Raw genomic sequence first — 16,239 nt, 5'->3', positions numbered from 1 at the left:
TGGACCTTAAGTTCACATTAGTTCAACTTAGAACTGGCTTTCTCATCAGCAGTCATAGGCTACTGTCTTAAAATTACAGGAACTATTATTATTATTATTAGCTTTGGGAAGCATCTACTGAGAGGACAGATTTAAGTAGTGAGGCTCAGACTACTTTTGCTACTGCATTCAGAGAAGACTATTGCCATTCTCTGACTCGTAAGTATAATGTTGAAATCACTTGGGTCATCAAACAATGTCATTCATGCATCTGCTACAACAGTTGTAAATCTTTGATCCAAATGCAGCTTGTATTGATCGACAGAGATCCATGGAAAACATACTGGAAGAAGCAAAGACTTCAGAAGATGACTAAAGGCATTTTATATTTAATCCTTACATGAAAAGGACAAGAAGTGTGCATTAAGCCAGGCTTGATTCTTATAATGCTACAACTAAAAATTTTTATTCTTCTCAACCTTTACTTTTACAGATGCCTGGCTTATAAAACACCCATGGTTGAATGAAGTGAGGCACTGCCAGCAATGGGGCTGCTATTGGACCAAGACAGAACAAAGAATTTGAACACAGAATATAATGCTGAACAAATGAATAATTGACTTAAAGGTCTTAATCTTCACTAGTTTGACACTGTAATGAAAGAAGGAATTCATCTCTTCTTACTCCTAGTCACAACAGCTACAGTTGAGTGTTCTTTTCCATCATTGAATATTATTTTGTTTTCTGAAAGTCACTGAGACAGACCTCTCTTCCTCCCCCCATGCTTTATGAAATGGACATGAATATACATAACTCAAGGGTGCTTTGAGCAAATTATTATACACAAGCTATCAATCTTCATGTCATGATCTGCTGGTTCTGTTTATCTTTCTTTGATGTATGTATCATTTTTGTGTGTAAAATTAGACCTATGGAGCGGGGAATATTTTGTGGGTTTTAAATGCATGAATGAGAAGCATCCAGAGTGTTAACATCGATGTCTTGATGAACAAGTGTTAATCTCTTTTTGTCCTTAAATCTCAGCAGTGGTTGGTAGGAAATGGCTTCAATTCTCTAAAAAAGAATAGGAAAGCACAGGCCTGGGTCTTTTGGCTGGGGCTGCACCTGAAGGAAGGACTCAAAGACCCCAGGGCGGGGAGACAACCCTCGTTTGGAGGGGCAGCTGAAAAAGAGGTTTTAGGGTGAGTCTGAAAAGTTTGTACTGAAGCTTAAGAATTAGTTAAGTGGTTTTGTTTCTTTTCATTTGTAACCTACTTTGCTCTGCCTGTTCTCACTTATTACCACTTAAATCCTACTGCCTGTACTTAATAAAATCACTTATTTCTATTAAACCAGTGTAAATTATTGTTAGCTAGAGGGGCAACTACTGTGTACATTCTCCCTTTCATTGCTAAAAGGAGCTTTCCCAAGTAATTCACTGGGGAGTTGATCCTATTTGGCAAGTGGTATCCAAGGAAGCTGGCCCCAAAACTGCACTCTCCTTGGACTTGAAGAGGTCCAGTGCCTGTACTGCTTCTCCGTGGGGCAAGGATCTCAGCTTGAGGTCTTGGCTGGGGGAAACCAGCAAAGTTGGCCCTGCAGGACCAGGAGGTGAGAAGCCCCAGAGAGCAGGAAGGCCATTGGCTGTGTTGGCACACTGGGAAGCACTCCTAAGAGGAAGACCTCATCCCATCAGTCACCTTGTGCCTGACCACAAACTAATAATGAAGGATTGAGATTACCGGATACTTATTTAGCCACCTCTTGGCCACCAAAAATGAACCAATTGCATTCCAGAAGTTCATTAACAGTGTTGTACAAAACCAAGAAAGAATGTAGATGTAGTTCTTTATAAGAGGCTTGAGTAGCCAACTTTAATTTCTCTGGTGATTTTAAAACATGAGTTAAATCTAAAAATGGTTGTGAAGCATTTTTCAGTTTTTATTGTGGTGCCGTACAGCCCATTTTCAACCTTATGTATACTTGACCTGCCTCCCAGTTTCAATTCCTCAGGAAAACACTGCAAAGTAGAGAAGTTTCTACTCCCTTTTTCTAGACAGGCAAAAACTGGCAATCAACAAGGTCACACAGAGGCAGAAGAATCCTACCCACTGTACTGGGTTTGTAGCCTTTTGTACGTAGGTAGGGAGAGGAAGCCTGGTAATGAGCTTGTCTGCTGAGCTCCACTGCATTACTACTGCCTGCCTCTTGTGTGCGCTATAGCATGTGGCTTCCTTAGCTAATCAGCAGACCAGAGCTGAGAGCAGTTAAAGAACCACTGGTCATTTGCTGGTGCATACCTGACTAGGAAACAGCAGACCCCCCTCTGGAACAGAGGTCTTTGTCCAGAAAACAGAAAGTGCTTGCTATTACAGGTAGAGGAAGGGAGCTGGCTAGCACAATTGCAAATAAAGCAGCAATACCTCCTTTCTTTAACTCTTGGAAACCCAGTACTTACAAAACCAAGACGACAATGAGTATATTAGAACATGGAGTTTCCCTCAAATGGCTATCACTTTCATAACTTTCAAATCACTATTGAGCTAATGGTGAACATACTTCTAGCATGAAGTGTTAGATAAACTAGAAAAGATACTAGGTTATATGCCAAGTGTCACTCTTCTTTAGGCTATTTATTTCAGTTAAGGTCACATTAATTTATCAAGTTGGCCTAAAAAAGGAGCTCCTTATAGCCATGTTAATCTATGTATGTATGATCAAACAATAACAGATAGCATACTGGAGAAAGGCAGTTACTCCATTACAGTTAAATATTGAACTAGCTTCCATTCTATTGCTCATATTTAGCCTCAAAATTTTGAATTAGAAAAGCAGTTCGGTCTGAAAATTGCCACATTTACTCAGGCCAGATCCACAGTGGCAGACAAAATCAATGCAAGATACGCAACTGCAGCTATGTGAATTGTGTAACTGAAATTGATGTACCTTGCATTGGTTTTTTTCCTAGGGCAACTCCACAGTGGGAGGTCAGACAGGAGAAACTCTCCCATAGATTTCCCTTAGTCCTTGCGACAGTGTATCAGTGCCAATGAGGGTGTTCTCAGCATTCTATTTAGTAAGTCTTTACTAGACCCGCTAAGTCGACTGCTGGAAGATCTACTGCCACAGCATCCATCTTCCCACAAGTGGGGAGACGGCCTCAGAAAGCAAAAAAAAGTTTTTGAAAGTTTGTCAAAACTTTTTAATTACAGGCCATTAAAGCTATCCTGAACTGAATGTTGAATAGTCTATCATTTGTCTCTCTCCTTTCTGACTTAAAAATTAGCTCATTACCATCCCTTACAACTTTCCAAGGGTTAAATCTCCCTGAAACTCAAGCTCTTGTTAAAGATGTACAGATCTTTGAATTCCTGATAAGATCAATATGATTGCTTATCAAGTGGGCAGCGTCAGGTATACAGTCCTAAACTATTTACTTGCTTTGAAATAACTGGTGTGTTAATAAAGTAATAGATTAATATATTGTCATTTAGTAACTTTAACTTGCTGTTAAACAAAGTTTGTTTTTACTGTAAAATACGATTGTATATAATAGCTTTCATATATGTCAATTTTCAAAATACTCTAATCTGCCCCTTCTCTTTCCTGTAGCTTGCTAGAAGAGAGTACGTAACATCCATAAGTGCCTAAGGTGCTTTGTAGCAAGCCAAGAATTATTTACATTATTTAGAGAAGCTTAAGGGAAGTTCAGATTCTTTCATTTGCCTCCAGGATCAAGTTGTATTGACCTATTTCTCAAATCTTCCCCCTCCCCTTCCCTGAGTTGCAATTTAGACTTTAAGAATAACCCAGCCACCGTAAAATGACATTTTTCTTTTTAACATTAACTTCAGTGTTCAGACAGAACCCAATGCAATTTTTGATTTTTTTCTCATTTTCATTTAATATTTCAGTGTGAAAATATCAGAGAAAAGTTTCTGTAGACCAACCTCACGTCTGAAAAACCAAGCGCTTCTTGAATTTCACAGATTTTTTTTTCTGCCAAACAGAAATTTTACATGCAAGAACAACATTGTGTAGAAGCAGGATTGCTCACCCTACCTTTGTGTATACAGAATACACACACACATTCACATTTCCTGAGCTGACAAAGCAGTTTCACTGCAGCAACAACCAAATAGATGTACTTAGGCCAACACCATTTCACCTAGGCTGGGACAACAATTGCAGTAGAGATAGTGTGCCTTGGTAACAGACTTGGAGCCTTTCATGTTAAATTTTCTCTTCTCTAATACAGGAAGCCCCCAACTTGCGACTGCCCGAGTTCGGCTCCCCACACTTACAACCATTGTTGTAAGTGCAGAAGGGGCCAGAAACCCCTGACTTACGTCCTTGGCCCGCATTTACAATGGTGCACAGCGCCTATCATAAATGAGGGTTTGAGTTATGATGCTCCCGACTTGCGATGCTTCTCACAGAAGTGGTTCCCAACATTTTTTTTTTATACCACGGACCAGCAAACCTATTCACAAACTTTTGGCAGACTGGTAACATTTTATTTACATATTTGCATATTCATTATGCAAATAAAATGTTACTGGTCCGCCAAAAGCCCCAGCCCCCAAAGCCACTGTAAACAGCTAGCTTCAGCAGTTGCCACGTGGCAGGCACCTGCTGCAGCTGAAGCCAGCTGTTCATGGTGGCTCTGGGAGCCAGGACTGGAGTACACCCCAAACCCAGAGCTCCCCAGTGCCAGCCATAAACCCTAGAGCCCCCCCCCACTACGCCCAAGTGCCAGCCACTGACCCAAGTCCCCTGAACCCATCCCCCCATGCCAGCTTCCTGCCCTCAGACCCCTCCACAGTGCCAGCCCCCTTTAGAGCCACACTGCACCCAACCCCCCATAAAGTCTACCCCAGTGCCAGCCCCCAACAATAGCCCCATCCCCAGAGCTCCCCAGCACTAGCCCAGCCCCTGGAGCTCCCCAGTGCCTGCCCTGCCCCGCCCCCTCAACTAGCCCTGCACTGCTTCCCAGCCACCAGCTGAGTGCTGTTCCCCAGGTTGCAGCTGCTCTAAGGCTGCCATGCCAATCTCCGCTGCCATGCAGCGAACCACTTTTCTACATCCAGGAGCAAATCCCCACAGCTGCCTGGCACTGGCTGACAGAGGCAGGGCATGACACGCCTCTCCCAACAGCTGCGGCGGGAGGGGAGGCACTAAGAAGTGTACCCCATGCCCGAGAGCTGCTGCAGCCCAGTAGCCAGCAGTTCATGGATTGGCACGAGGCCGTGGAACAGTGGTGGGGAACTGCTGCTCTAAGACACATGCCCTACTTTAAGTAGGGCAATGGTGCAGTCCAGGTCTGTGTGTTCTCCCATGAGTTCAGCAGAAACTGACTGTTCTCCCTTGTGTTGCTAGATACAATTTGGAACCTTCATAATTTTGATTTTGTTTTTAAATACCATCAATACACATGGTGTCTCCATGGAAAACTGGCAGGCAATTTTCAAAAGCATCTGATTGCTGAGACAAAAAGATACATTAAAAAAAATCTTACAACCCAACTACACAGTTAAAAGGTGTTTCAATAAGTTTCCATTGCAGTTCCTGACCTTGTTTATACAATTTCCCTTTGAAATTTCAGGAGCCTTCACTAGCTCCACACAGGATTTTAAAAAAAAAGTCTGCTGTTTAAGTTAGAATTTGCTTCATGCTGATGAAAGCGGATGCACTCCAATATAAGGTGGCACTTGTACTGACAAACCCAAAGTTTGCCAGTTGACAAAATGAGCTTGACTAAATCTCACTGAATATTGGGCTGGGAGAGTCCCCTCTCTATATAAATTGATCTTGCCCCTAGATCCGCATGATCCAGTTTATCTTCCAATTCTGCTTTTCAGCACAGCAGGAATTACAAAACCCTGACCTGAGATACAATATACAAAAAACTATGATCATAGTTGTGATGCAATCTACTGAAAAGACTCCCAGCAGCTTCACAAAGCTACAACAAAATGTGGATTACAAAACCATTTTTCTTGGGAAATGGAGGGAAATGGCACAGGAAAAGAGAGTATACAAAACAGTACAGGCACAGGTCCATTACACTCTATAAAACAGCACAGAGAACCTGGCTTTTTAAAACTCACAAAGGGATTAAAAATCCAGACTTTTCCGGAGATTTCCATTCATGCTCTCAATGTGACACAAAATTTATGTCCAAGTGGTGCTTAAAAAGGTGATGGGGGGAGGGGGAATGCACAAGCCCCTTGGCAGAATGGGTCCTGCCCTTCCCTAGGTCACAGGGGCACATGTAGCAGCCAAGGATGACACACCCCTTTGGTTGTGGTTCAGTGTCTCAAAGCAGCCTTCTGTTTGGCAGGAGATGGGTAAGGAGAGGGCACTCTATCCACCAAGGAGGAGCTACTCAGGGTGGACTGAAGGTAAACAGTCTTGTGAAAGAGTCTGTTGCTGAGGAAAACCACCAAGGAGAAGAGACGCAGCTGGAAATGGCTGAAACACAGAACAAATGCTGTGAGCTCCCATCCCAGCGTGGGTGCATCTTGCACACAAACATGCTAATTTAATAGTGCAGCTAGAAGCTCCCTTTGTCTGTTTTTATATTTTGCTCAGTATATTCAGATAATGAGCTTATTCACAGCACAAATTAGTAGATACATTCTACAGTAACAAAGAGTAGAGGCCCAATGCAAGCACATTTGTCATACCCCCTGGAAATGTAGAATGCCTCCATTCCAGACCCAATTATTTCAACCTTGGGGTTAAGTCAGTCTTCAAAAGCCCGAAGCTGACAATAAGAGCTGAGTTAATGGCTGTCCAGGAATCCCAAGGTTTTGGCATGCCCCTCCCTCCATTCAGGGAGTGCAACATATTTGCAAAAACAACAAGGAGTCATGTGGCACTTTAAAGACTAAAAGATTTATCCGGTAATAAACTTTCCTGGGTAAAACCCACTTAATCAGATGAACTGGAGTGGAAATTACAGAGGCTAGCACTTGTGTGTCTGTGTATTTTTTTACACACTAATAACAAAAAAGTGAGTTACTTATCAAGCATAGGACCAGTGTTGACAAAGCCAATTCACTCAGGGTGGATGTGGCTCACTCACAGCAGCTGAGGGGGAGGTGTGAACACCAAGAGAATTCACACTTTTCCATCAGCCGCTGTGAGTGAGCCACATCCATCCTGACTGACTGACTGAATTGGCTTTATTAGCATTAGTCCTCCGAATAGTAATGTAACACTCCCATCTTTGCATGTGTGTATATCCCTGCCAAACTGAAGATTCCACTTCATGCATCTGAAGTGTGTTCCAGCCCATTGAAGCTCATGCTCAAATAAATTGGTTAGTCTTTAAGGTGCCACAAGACTCCAGGTTGTTTTTGCTAAAACAGACTGACACTACTGCCCTTCTGAAACTAAGGAAAAGACTTACTATGCTTTCAAAGGTGTCTTTGCTTCATTGGCGCTGATAATAAACAGAGGGAAAAGAATGGAGAACAGGCAGCCACTGCAAAGGAAAAAGCAACACATTGAACAAAAAGTCAATTACTACAGGTATGTGTCCTAATAAAATTACACAGGAAAATGATCTCCCATGTAACCAAATCTAATTTCAGAACATCCCTGTGCAAAGTGAAGACTTTCAAACAAAGGAGAAATCAAACAGCACAAACAAGGGCCATAGTGAATTGGTAATAAATGGAGCAGATGGCATCTGTCACAATATTTAACAGGGAAACACACTGTGCAGAGACTACATTTTGCAGCAGCTCAGCTCAGAGAGAGTATCTTGTGCTGGGACTTGTAGCTTCAATAGGCTGCACCTACAAATAGAGATTGCTGTGGGCTTCATGGGACTAGTCTATTGCAACCATCACCAGTTCACTGCAATCTTAAGTGAGAATCTCAGTCACCTGGACAATGAGTAAAAAGTGTGAAACTGACCATGTAACTAAAGGACAAATAACTACAATAGAAACTGGTTACATTTAATTCTTTTCCTGCTGAGATGCATTGGAATATTCTTTTAAGTGCAAATATTCAGTGAATTTTAGGAAAACGACAGATACAAAGTTTGATACGCACTGGGTTTTACCTCCCAAATATATGCTCAGTGTTAACTTAGGCAAGACCGAAACAATTAGAAATGCAACTCAGAGAAGCGTGTCTGTATTAATAAATCGTGGCCCATGCTAGCACTGCTTACTGCTATGCATTATTAAAAGAGAAATACGCCACTAACATTGGCTCCATCTGTAAGCTTTTTCCAACTGTATGGGAGAAGGTTGCAGCAGAGTCACAGCAGGATGAGAAATCATAAAGCAAATAAAAATGACATCTCAACAGAGAGGGGATTTCTGAGCTTTTCCCAGCCAATGTACCTCCAAATGATCAATACAGTGCGGCAAGAAGTAAGGGAAAGCCTACTATCCAAATATGTCTCATAGGTGTATGGAAATTCTGTGGAAGAACCTGCACTATAGCTCCGATTTTAATGGAAAAAACTTCCTTATTCCTCAATGCAGTTTCCCGGTTTTATTCTCCTCCAACTACTTATTAGCAAGAGCTATTTTCTTATGGTACTGTTGTAGAAGCAGATATACTCCTCTGATTTGAAGAAGTTGGAGACATTCACATTTCTCTGGTGGTGTCTTGGAGAGTGGAAATTTTGGGTGGTGTCTGAGTGACATGTTACCTCTGCATTTATCACCCTCAAAGCACGATCACCCCTGTATTCCCCATTCACACTGAAATTTACCTGATGATGTAAGATGACTGCATTGCAGTAAGAAAAGCCAGAGGTAAACCAAATCCAAAGTAATAGGGCCAGTTCCTCTCAATGTTGGATAACCGTTGATGCATTTCAATTCCTAATAAATATACAAATTAGCATACAGAAAAGCAGGAGAGTTTTGGTACAGAACATGTGTTGTCACTAAATCTCACATTTCTAGAATGCCAAGCATCCTTAATGATCCCAAAGTAATTTACAAATTACAAAAGGGAGCTGTAGTGCCCATTCCATAGTTAAGGTTGCAAATAAGTTTCCATATAAATTAGATTTTGGCTCTACCCTTTAAAATCAACAAACCAAAAGAATATTAGCCTCAAAAGTGGTATGTGAAGTATGAGGTGATAGAATTTTTCTATCACGCGTCAATAAAATCTGACAAGAGATCCCCATAGAATCTGAAGCTTTCTGTAAAATCTGAGAAGGGAACACCACAGAAATAGAGATGTTCTTCTGAGCCTAAAAATCTAAGTTTTGTATTTATCTATAGTAAAACAACGGATTATAAACTGGTTTACTGGACCCACTGAGTTGATAAAGGCAAAAGGCACAAGACAAAAAGCAGTTGCTTAAACTCCAATATTAGATAACATCAAGACTTGTAAGTGTAACCTCAGAAAAGCTGGTGAGCTTAGTTACAATATGGAAGACTATAGAATTTCATAGAACGCTAGAACTGGAAGGGCCCTTGAGAGGTCATCAAGTCCAATCCCCTGCCCTCATGGCAGGACCAAGCAACGTCTAGATCAGGGCTGGCAAAATACAACCTGGAGGCCAGATCCAGCCTCCGGATCACCCTGCTGGAACTGTCAAGCACACAGCTGTGCGGTTTAAAGCGCAGTCCACGCGGCTCTCTGTTCTGCAGGGTGGGGGAAACTTCCTGCAATCTCCCTGACCCCAGCCCAATCCTCAGCTCCTATTGGCTGGAAACTACCAGCCAACAGGAGCTGAACAATTGGTCTGGGGGATGGGAGCAGTGCAAATATCCTTCCCCTCCCAGAGCTGACAGCCAAGTGCAGGGAGTAGCCTGCTCAGGCAGAGCTAAAGCAGGAAGGGAGTCCAGCCTGCCTTGGAGTGCTGGGCTTAGATAAGCGCCTCCCGGCCAGAGTCTGCCTCTGGCACCCCAACTCCCTCCCCCAGGTCACCATCCAAACCCTTTGCACCCTCATGCCCCAGGTCACAACTCCCTCCTGGACTTTGAATCCCCTCCTACAACCCTCCCCCAGCACAGAATCCTCTCCTGCACCCAAACACCCTCCCAGACCCTGCATCTCATTCCCCTGTCCTAAGTCACCACCCTCTGCAGTCTGCACCCCCTTTTCCCAATGTCACAGCTCCCTCCCAGACTTTACACCCTCCTAGTGCCCCTCCTCCAGGCCAGAATCCCCTCTTGCACCCATACCCCCTCCCTGATCTTACACCGCAATCCCGACCCAGGTCACAACCCCATGTTTTGCCCAAAATTCCCCTCAGACCTCACACCATCTCCTGTACCCCAGTCCTTTACTCTGTGCCCAATCTCCATCCTAGACCCCACACCCCTAACACAGAAAAGTGTGGCCCTTAACCACTTTCCAAAATCTTGGAGTGGCCCTCTCCTGACAGAAATTATTGCCCACCCCTTGACTAGATCATCCTGGATAGATGTTTATCCAACCTGCTCTTAAATATCTCCAGTGATGGAGACTCCACAACCTCCCTAGCCAACTTATTCCAGTGTTTAACCACCCTGACAGTTGGGAAGTTTTTCCTAATGTTCAACCTAAACCTCCCTTGCTGCAATTTAAGACCATTGCTTCTGGTCCTATTATCAAAGGCCAAGGAGAACAATTTTTCTCCCTCCTCCTTGTAACACCCTTTTAGATACTTGAAAACTGCTATCACGTCCCTTCTCAGACGTCTCTTTTCTAAACAAGCCCAATTCTTTCAGTCTTCCCTCACAGGTCATGTTTTCTAGACCTTTAATCCTTTGTGTTGCTCTTCTCTGGACCTTCTCCAATTTCTTTCTTGAAATGTGGTGCCCAGAACTGGACACAATACTCCAACTGAGGCCTAGTCAGTTCAGAGTAGAGCGGAAGAATGTCTTCTTGGCTATGTCTACACTGGCGGGTTCTTGCACAAGAACATCTTGTGCAAGAGTTCCTGCGCAAGAACTCTTGCACAAAAACACGTCCACGTGCTTTTGCGCAAGAGCATCCATGGCAGTGTGGACACTCTCTTGTGCAAGAAAGCTCTGATAGCCATTTTAGCCATAGGGCTTTCTTGCGCAAGAAACCCCTGCCATGCGTCCACACTGCCCTCTTGCGCAAGAGAGCGTACACTTGTTAGAAAAAAGCGTAGCTCTTGTGCAAGAAGCTCTCTCTTACCATGCTTTACTGTAAATCTTCTTGCGCAAGAGTGGGCGGGCAGCGTGGACACTCTGCAAAAGAACATCTGTTTTTGCACAAGAACCTGCGCCAGTGTAGACATAGTCTTTGTGTCTTGCTCACGACACTCCTGTTAATGCATCCCCGAATCACGTTTGCCTTTTTTTGCGACAGTGTCACACTGTTGACTCCTGTTTAGCTTGTGGTGCACTATGGCTCCTAGATCCCTTTCTGCAGTACTCCTTCCTAGACAGTCACTTCCCATTCTGTACGTGTGAAACAGATTGTTCCTTCTTAAGTGGAGTACCTTGCATTTGTCCTTATTAAACTTCATCCTATTTACCTTAGACCATTTCTCTAGTTTGTCCAGATCATTTTGAATTATGACCCTATCCTCCAAAGCACTTGCAACCGCTCCCAGCTTGGTTATCATCTGCAAATTTAAAAATCGTACTCTGTATGCCATCATCTAAATCATTGAAGAAGATATTGAACAAAACCGGTCCCAAAACAGATCCCAACGGAACCCCATGTGTTATACCTTTCCAGCATGACGGTGAACTATTAATAACTACTCTCTGAAGGTATGTCTACGCTGCAAAGTTAATTTGAAATAACAGCAGTTATTTTGAATTAACTTCAATAGCGTCTATACATGCAAACCGCTATTTCACATTTAATTTGAAATAGCGGCACCCTTAATTCGAAAACCTCATTCTACGAGTAGTGCCAAATTCGAAATAGCTATTTCAAATTAAGTGCTGTGTAGACTCTAATTTATAAGTAAAAGCTCTCTCTTTCGTTTTTGGGGGGTGGTTTGTAGTTCGCCACGGCTATAAACTGTTATTCTAACTAACTATATACAAGCTGAAGTAAAATAACTGGTTATTTTTAACTACTAACTGTTTAACAAAAGAAAAACAAACAGGAACAGATATGTCTATAATATCTATCTAAATTTCTTCCTTTTTCTTCACAAAAGTGACATGGAAAAGAAAAAAGTTGGAGCTCCATCTGTAGCTGAGGGTGGCAAAGAAGGAATTGAGAGAAGTTGGGCTGAGTGCGCTAACTTCAAAGGTGGGAACACCACACACCTCTCATGCATGCATAGCCCAACTGGATACTGCTGTAAAAGTCACCGATCAGTGGCACCAGGACAATCCCAATGCCAACAGTGGCGTATCCCGGGGACATCATTCAAAAAAGAACACTATGTTCAATTGAAATTTAACTAATAGTTAACTGTAGGTGGCAGAATTAAGTTATTTCAACTGGGATAACTGAACTAACATTCCTCTTGTGAAAAGTAACATGGAATCCAGAGCCATCTACAGAGCAACCGATAGCTGGAAGGCACCTGAGGTATTCCGGGGGCCTGGCACAGGGCAGCAATGCCCTCCTACACTCACCACAGAGGGGGCAGTTTGGCATGGCACAGCAGCCTGCTCCACTCCCCTGTGACAGGTGAAGCAGAGCGCCCAAGCCCCTGGATGCTCTGCTCCCAAGAGGTGGAGGGCAGAAGGCTAGTAGTCAGCAGCAGGGCAGACCCCTGTTGCTGCCGTGTGCCAGGCCCCCTACATTACTCAGGGATGGGGGCACAGGCAGAGCAGATGCGGGGCTTGGGGAAGGGGTGGAACAGAGGCCGGGAAGGGGGGTTGCCCTGGGCTCGATGCCTGCCTGGGGCACTGTGGGGTGTTGCCCCAACCCCCATGGACCCCTAGGGATAACCCTAGTGGGATCTTTTGTCAGGACGAGTTGTCAAAGCATCTTGCTCTAATCTGAAAAAAGATACCAACATTTCTTTCTTCTTCTATTATCTTTGCTGGAAAAGGTTAAACAGGTATGACAATTTTACCATATGTCTGAGAGACATGTAAATGTTTATGTTCTGCATATCTAGATATGTGCAAAACAGGGCAAGAGATAGCCTGGGCTTACCTGACAGTCATCAGGACCTTTCCCAATCCAGAGCTCTAGTATTAGAAATGAAAGTTCGCTTTTCTTCTGGTAGATTTTTTCCCCTCAAACTGAATTTAGAATTCAAATGGTTCCTATAGGGGTAAAACTGCCTCTTTGGATTTAGTTCTTGTATGACTTGTATGTCTACCCTACCACCCTAGTTCAAACTAGGGTGGTAATGTAGGCAACCGGAGTTGCAAATGAAGCCCGGGATTTGAATTTCCCGGGCTTCATTTGCATAAAGCCGGGAGCCGCCATTTCTAAATGTCCGCTAGTGTGGACTCCGTGCCGCGCGCCTACACGCGGCACGGACTAGGTAGTTCGGACTAGGCTTCCTATTCCGAACTACCGTTACTCCTCGTGAATAGGAAGCCTAGTCCGAACTACCTAGTCCGTGCCGCGTGTAGCCGCGCGGCACGGAGTCCGCACTAGCGGACATTTAAAAATGGCGGCACCCAGCTTTATGCAAATGAAGCCCGGGAAATTCATATCCCGGGCTTCATTTGCAACTCCGGTTGCCTACATTACCACCCTAGTTCGAACTAGGGTGGTAGTGTAGACATACCCTTAATTGCATGGAGTGAAAAAGATTTGGAGCTAAAATAATGTTACAGAAGAGAACCTTGTTTTCTCCCTCGAATTGAGAATTCCATGGTATACCTGCAAACCAAGTCAGAAGGATGCTAAATCCAAAGTTTTCAAGTGAGAACCACCAGGAGAATTTCAGACTGCATCTGGCCCTCAAACAAATGTTTATTATTCTACACATCTTCCCTGCCCTGCTTTCTCATCTCTGCTACAGCCTCAATGAATAAGCAAGCAAGAGACTTGACATAGCACAACCAGAGTGCTCAGCCACAGAAAAACAGAGAATAGCAGAAAATCATCCATAGTGGCCCCTTATCAGCCAATGTTAAATGGATTGTGAAATGTATTCAGCCTCCTGTACTGCTCTATGGTTGAACTCATACCTTGATGCCAGAAAGGTGTGGACTCAAGATCCCTATCAGAATTTGGATTCACATTGCAATGGAGCATGGGCCAGTGAAAGATTAGCTGTGATGTCAGAGTTTACCTTTAAGTCCCATCTGCCCATATCTGGTGACTGTGAGATGGGAAGAGGAAGTTACTCCCCTTGTGCAGTAATGATGTTTCTTCGAGGTGTATGTTCCCGTGGATGCTCCACTAGAGGTGTCGGGCTCGTCCCGGCGCCACAAGTCGTAGTTGTCGTCAGCTGTGGTCCAGCCGGACCGCGCATGCTGCTTGTGCTGATTGTTAGCGGGCAAATTAGTCGAAACAATAGTAAAGAATAAAATTGTAAAGCATGTAGAAGAACATAATTTGTTGGACAAAAGTCAACATGGTTTCTGTAAAGGGAAATCATGTCTTACTAATCTATTTGAGTTCTTTGAATGGGGTTAACAAGCATGCAGACAAGGGGGATCCAGTAGATATAGTATACTTGGCTTTTCAGAAAGCCTTTGACAAGGTCCCTCACCAAAGGTTCTTATGTAAATTACATGGCCATGGGATAAGAGGGAAGGTCCTTTTTGGATTGAGAACTGGTTAAAAGACAGGAAACAAAGGGTAGGAATAAATGGTAAATTTTCAGATTGGAGAGGGGTAACTAGTGGTGTACCCCAAGGGTCAGTCCTGGGACGAATCCTTTTCAACTTATTCATAAATGATCTGGAGAAAGGGGTAAGCAGTGAGGTAGTAAAGTTTGCGGATGATACCAAACTGTTTAGGATAGTCAAGACAGAAGCAGACTGTGAGGGACTGCAAGAAGATCTCACCAAACTGAGTGATTGGGCAGCAAAATGGCAAATGAAATTGAATGTGGATAAGTATAAAGTAATGCACATCGGGAAAAATAACCCCAACTATACGTACAGTATGATGGGGGCTAATTTGGCTACGACAAATCAGGAAAGGGATCTTGGAGTTATTGTGGACAGTTCTCTGAAAACTTCCACACAGAGTGCAGTGGCAGTCAAAAAGGCAAATAGGTTGCTAGGAATTATTAGGAAAGGGATAGAAAATAAGACCCAGAATATCTTACTGCCCCTGTATAAAACTATGGTACGCCCACATCTTGAATACTGTGTACAGATGTGGTCTCCTCACCTCAAAAAAGATATTTTGGCCTTGGAAAGGGTTCAGAAAAGGGCAACTAAAATGATTAGGGGTTTGGAGCGGGTCCCATATGAGGAGAGGTTGAAGTGACTGGGATTTTTCAGTTTAGAAAAGAGGAGACTGAGGGGGGATATGATAGAGGTCTATAAAATCATGAGTGGCCTGGAGAGGGCCGATAAAGTTATTTATTAGTTCCCTAAATAGAAGAACTAGAGGACACCAAATGAAATTAATGGGTAGCAGGTTTAAAACGAATAAAAGAAAGTTCTTCTTCACACAGCGTGTAGTCAACCTGTGGAACTCCTTGCCAGAGGAGGCTGTGAAAGCTAGGACTATAATAGTTTAAAGAAAAGCTAGATAATTTCATGGAGGTTAGGTCCATAAAAGGCTATTAGCCAGGGGATAAAATGGTGTCCTTGGCCTCTGTCTGTCAGAGGCTGGAGAGGGATGGCAGGAGACAAATCGCTCGATCATTTTCTTCGGTCCACCCTCTCTGGGGCATCTGGTGCTGGCCACTGTTGGTAGACAGGATACTGGGCTAGAAGGACCTTTGGTCTGACCCAGTACGGCCGTTCTTATGTTCTTATGTTAGCTTGCGCTAAGTCCGGCTTCCCGCCAGTTCTTCTGAACCGGATCACTCCTGAAAAACATAAGGAGAAATTCCAAAGAGGGGAGGAAGGCTGGTCGTGGAGCACCCATGGGGACATACACCTCGAAGAAATGTCGTTACTGCACAAGATGAGTAATTTCCTCTTCTTCTTCGGTGGCGTCCCTGTAGGTGCTCCACTTGAGGTGGAGCAGTAGCCTCATCTGCGGAGGGGGGATCGGAGTTAAGATCTGTCTGCTATGGACAACACCGCAGAGGACTGTGCTGATTCTCGAGCAATTGTGTTGATGGCATAGTGCTTAGCAAAAGTCATGTCCGAAGACCATGTCGCCGTACAGCGAATATCTTGGATTGAGACTCCTTTGAGAAAAGCTAGAGAAGTGGATGTTGCTCTAGTGGAATGAGCCGTAATAGGT

The 16,239-nt window shown here is 43.7% G+C and overlaps 1 protein-coding gene across 1 annotated transcript in view; it reads right to left on the bottom strand.

Annotated features, from left to right (window-relative positions):
• Nucleotides 1-1,824: 1,824 nt before the first annotated feature.
• EI24 (EI24 autophagy associated transmembrane protein) overlaps nucleotides 1,825-16,239 on the bottom strand; it is an 89,219-nt gene continuing 74,804 nt past the window's right edge. The window contains exons 9-11 of the mRNA XM_075909260.2: nucleotides 8,723-8,834; nucleotides 7,397-7,471; nucleotides 1,825-6,453 (exon numbers count right to left, since the gene is read on the bottom strand). Of these exons, the coding sequence (XP_075765375.1) occupies nucleotides 6,291-6,453; nucleotides 7,397-7,471; nucleotides 8,723-8,834 (350 nt within the window). The 3' untranslated portion in view covers nucleotides 1,825-6,290. The remainder of the gene's footprint in view (nucleotides 6,454-7,396; nucleotides 7,472-8,722; nucleotides 8,835-16,239) is intronic.

This window comes from Pelodiscus sinensis, chromosome 25, assembly GCF_052426305.1.
Source record: "Pelodiscus sinensis isolate ZL-2025 chromosome 25, ASM5242630v1, whole genome shotgun sequence".
In the NCBI taxonomy this organism is placed as follows: Eukaryota; Metazoa; Chordata; order Testudines; family Trionychidae; genus Pelodiscus; species Pelodiscus sinensis.
This window is presented reverse-complemented; position numbering and strand designations above follow the sequence as displayed.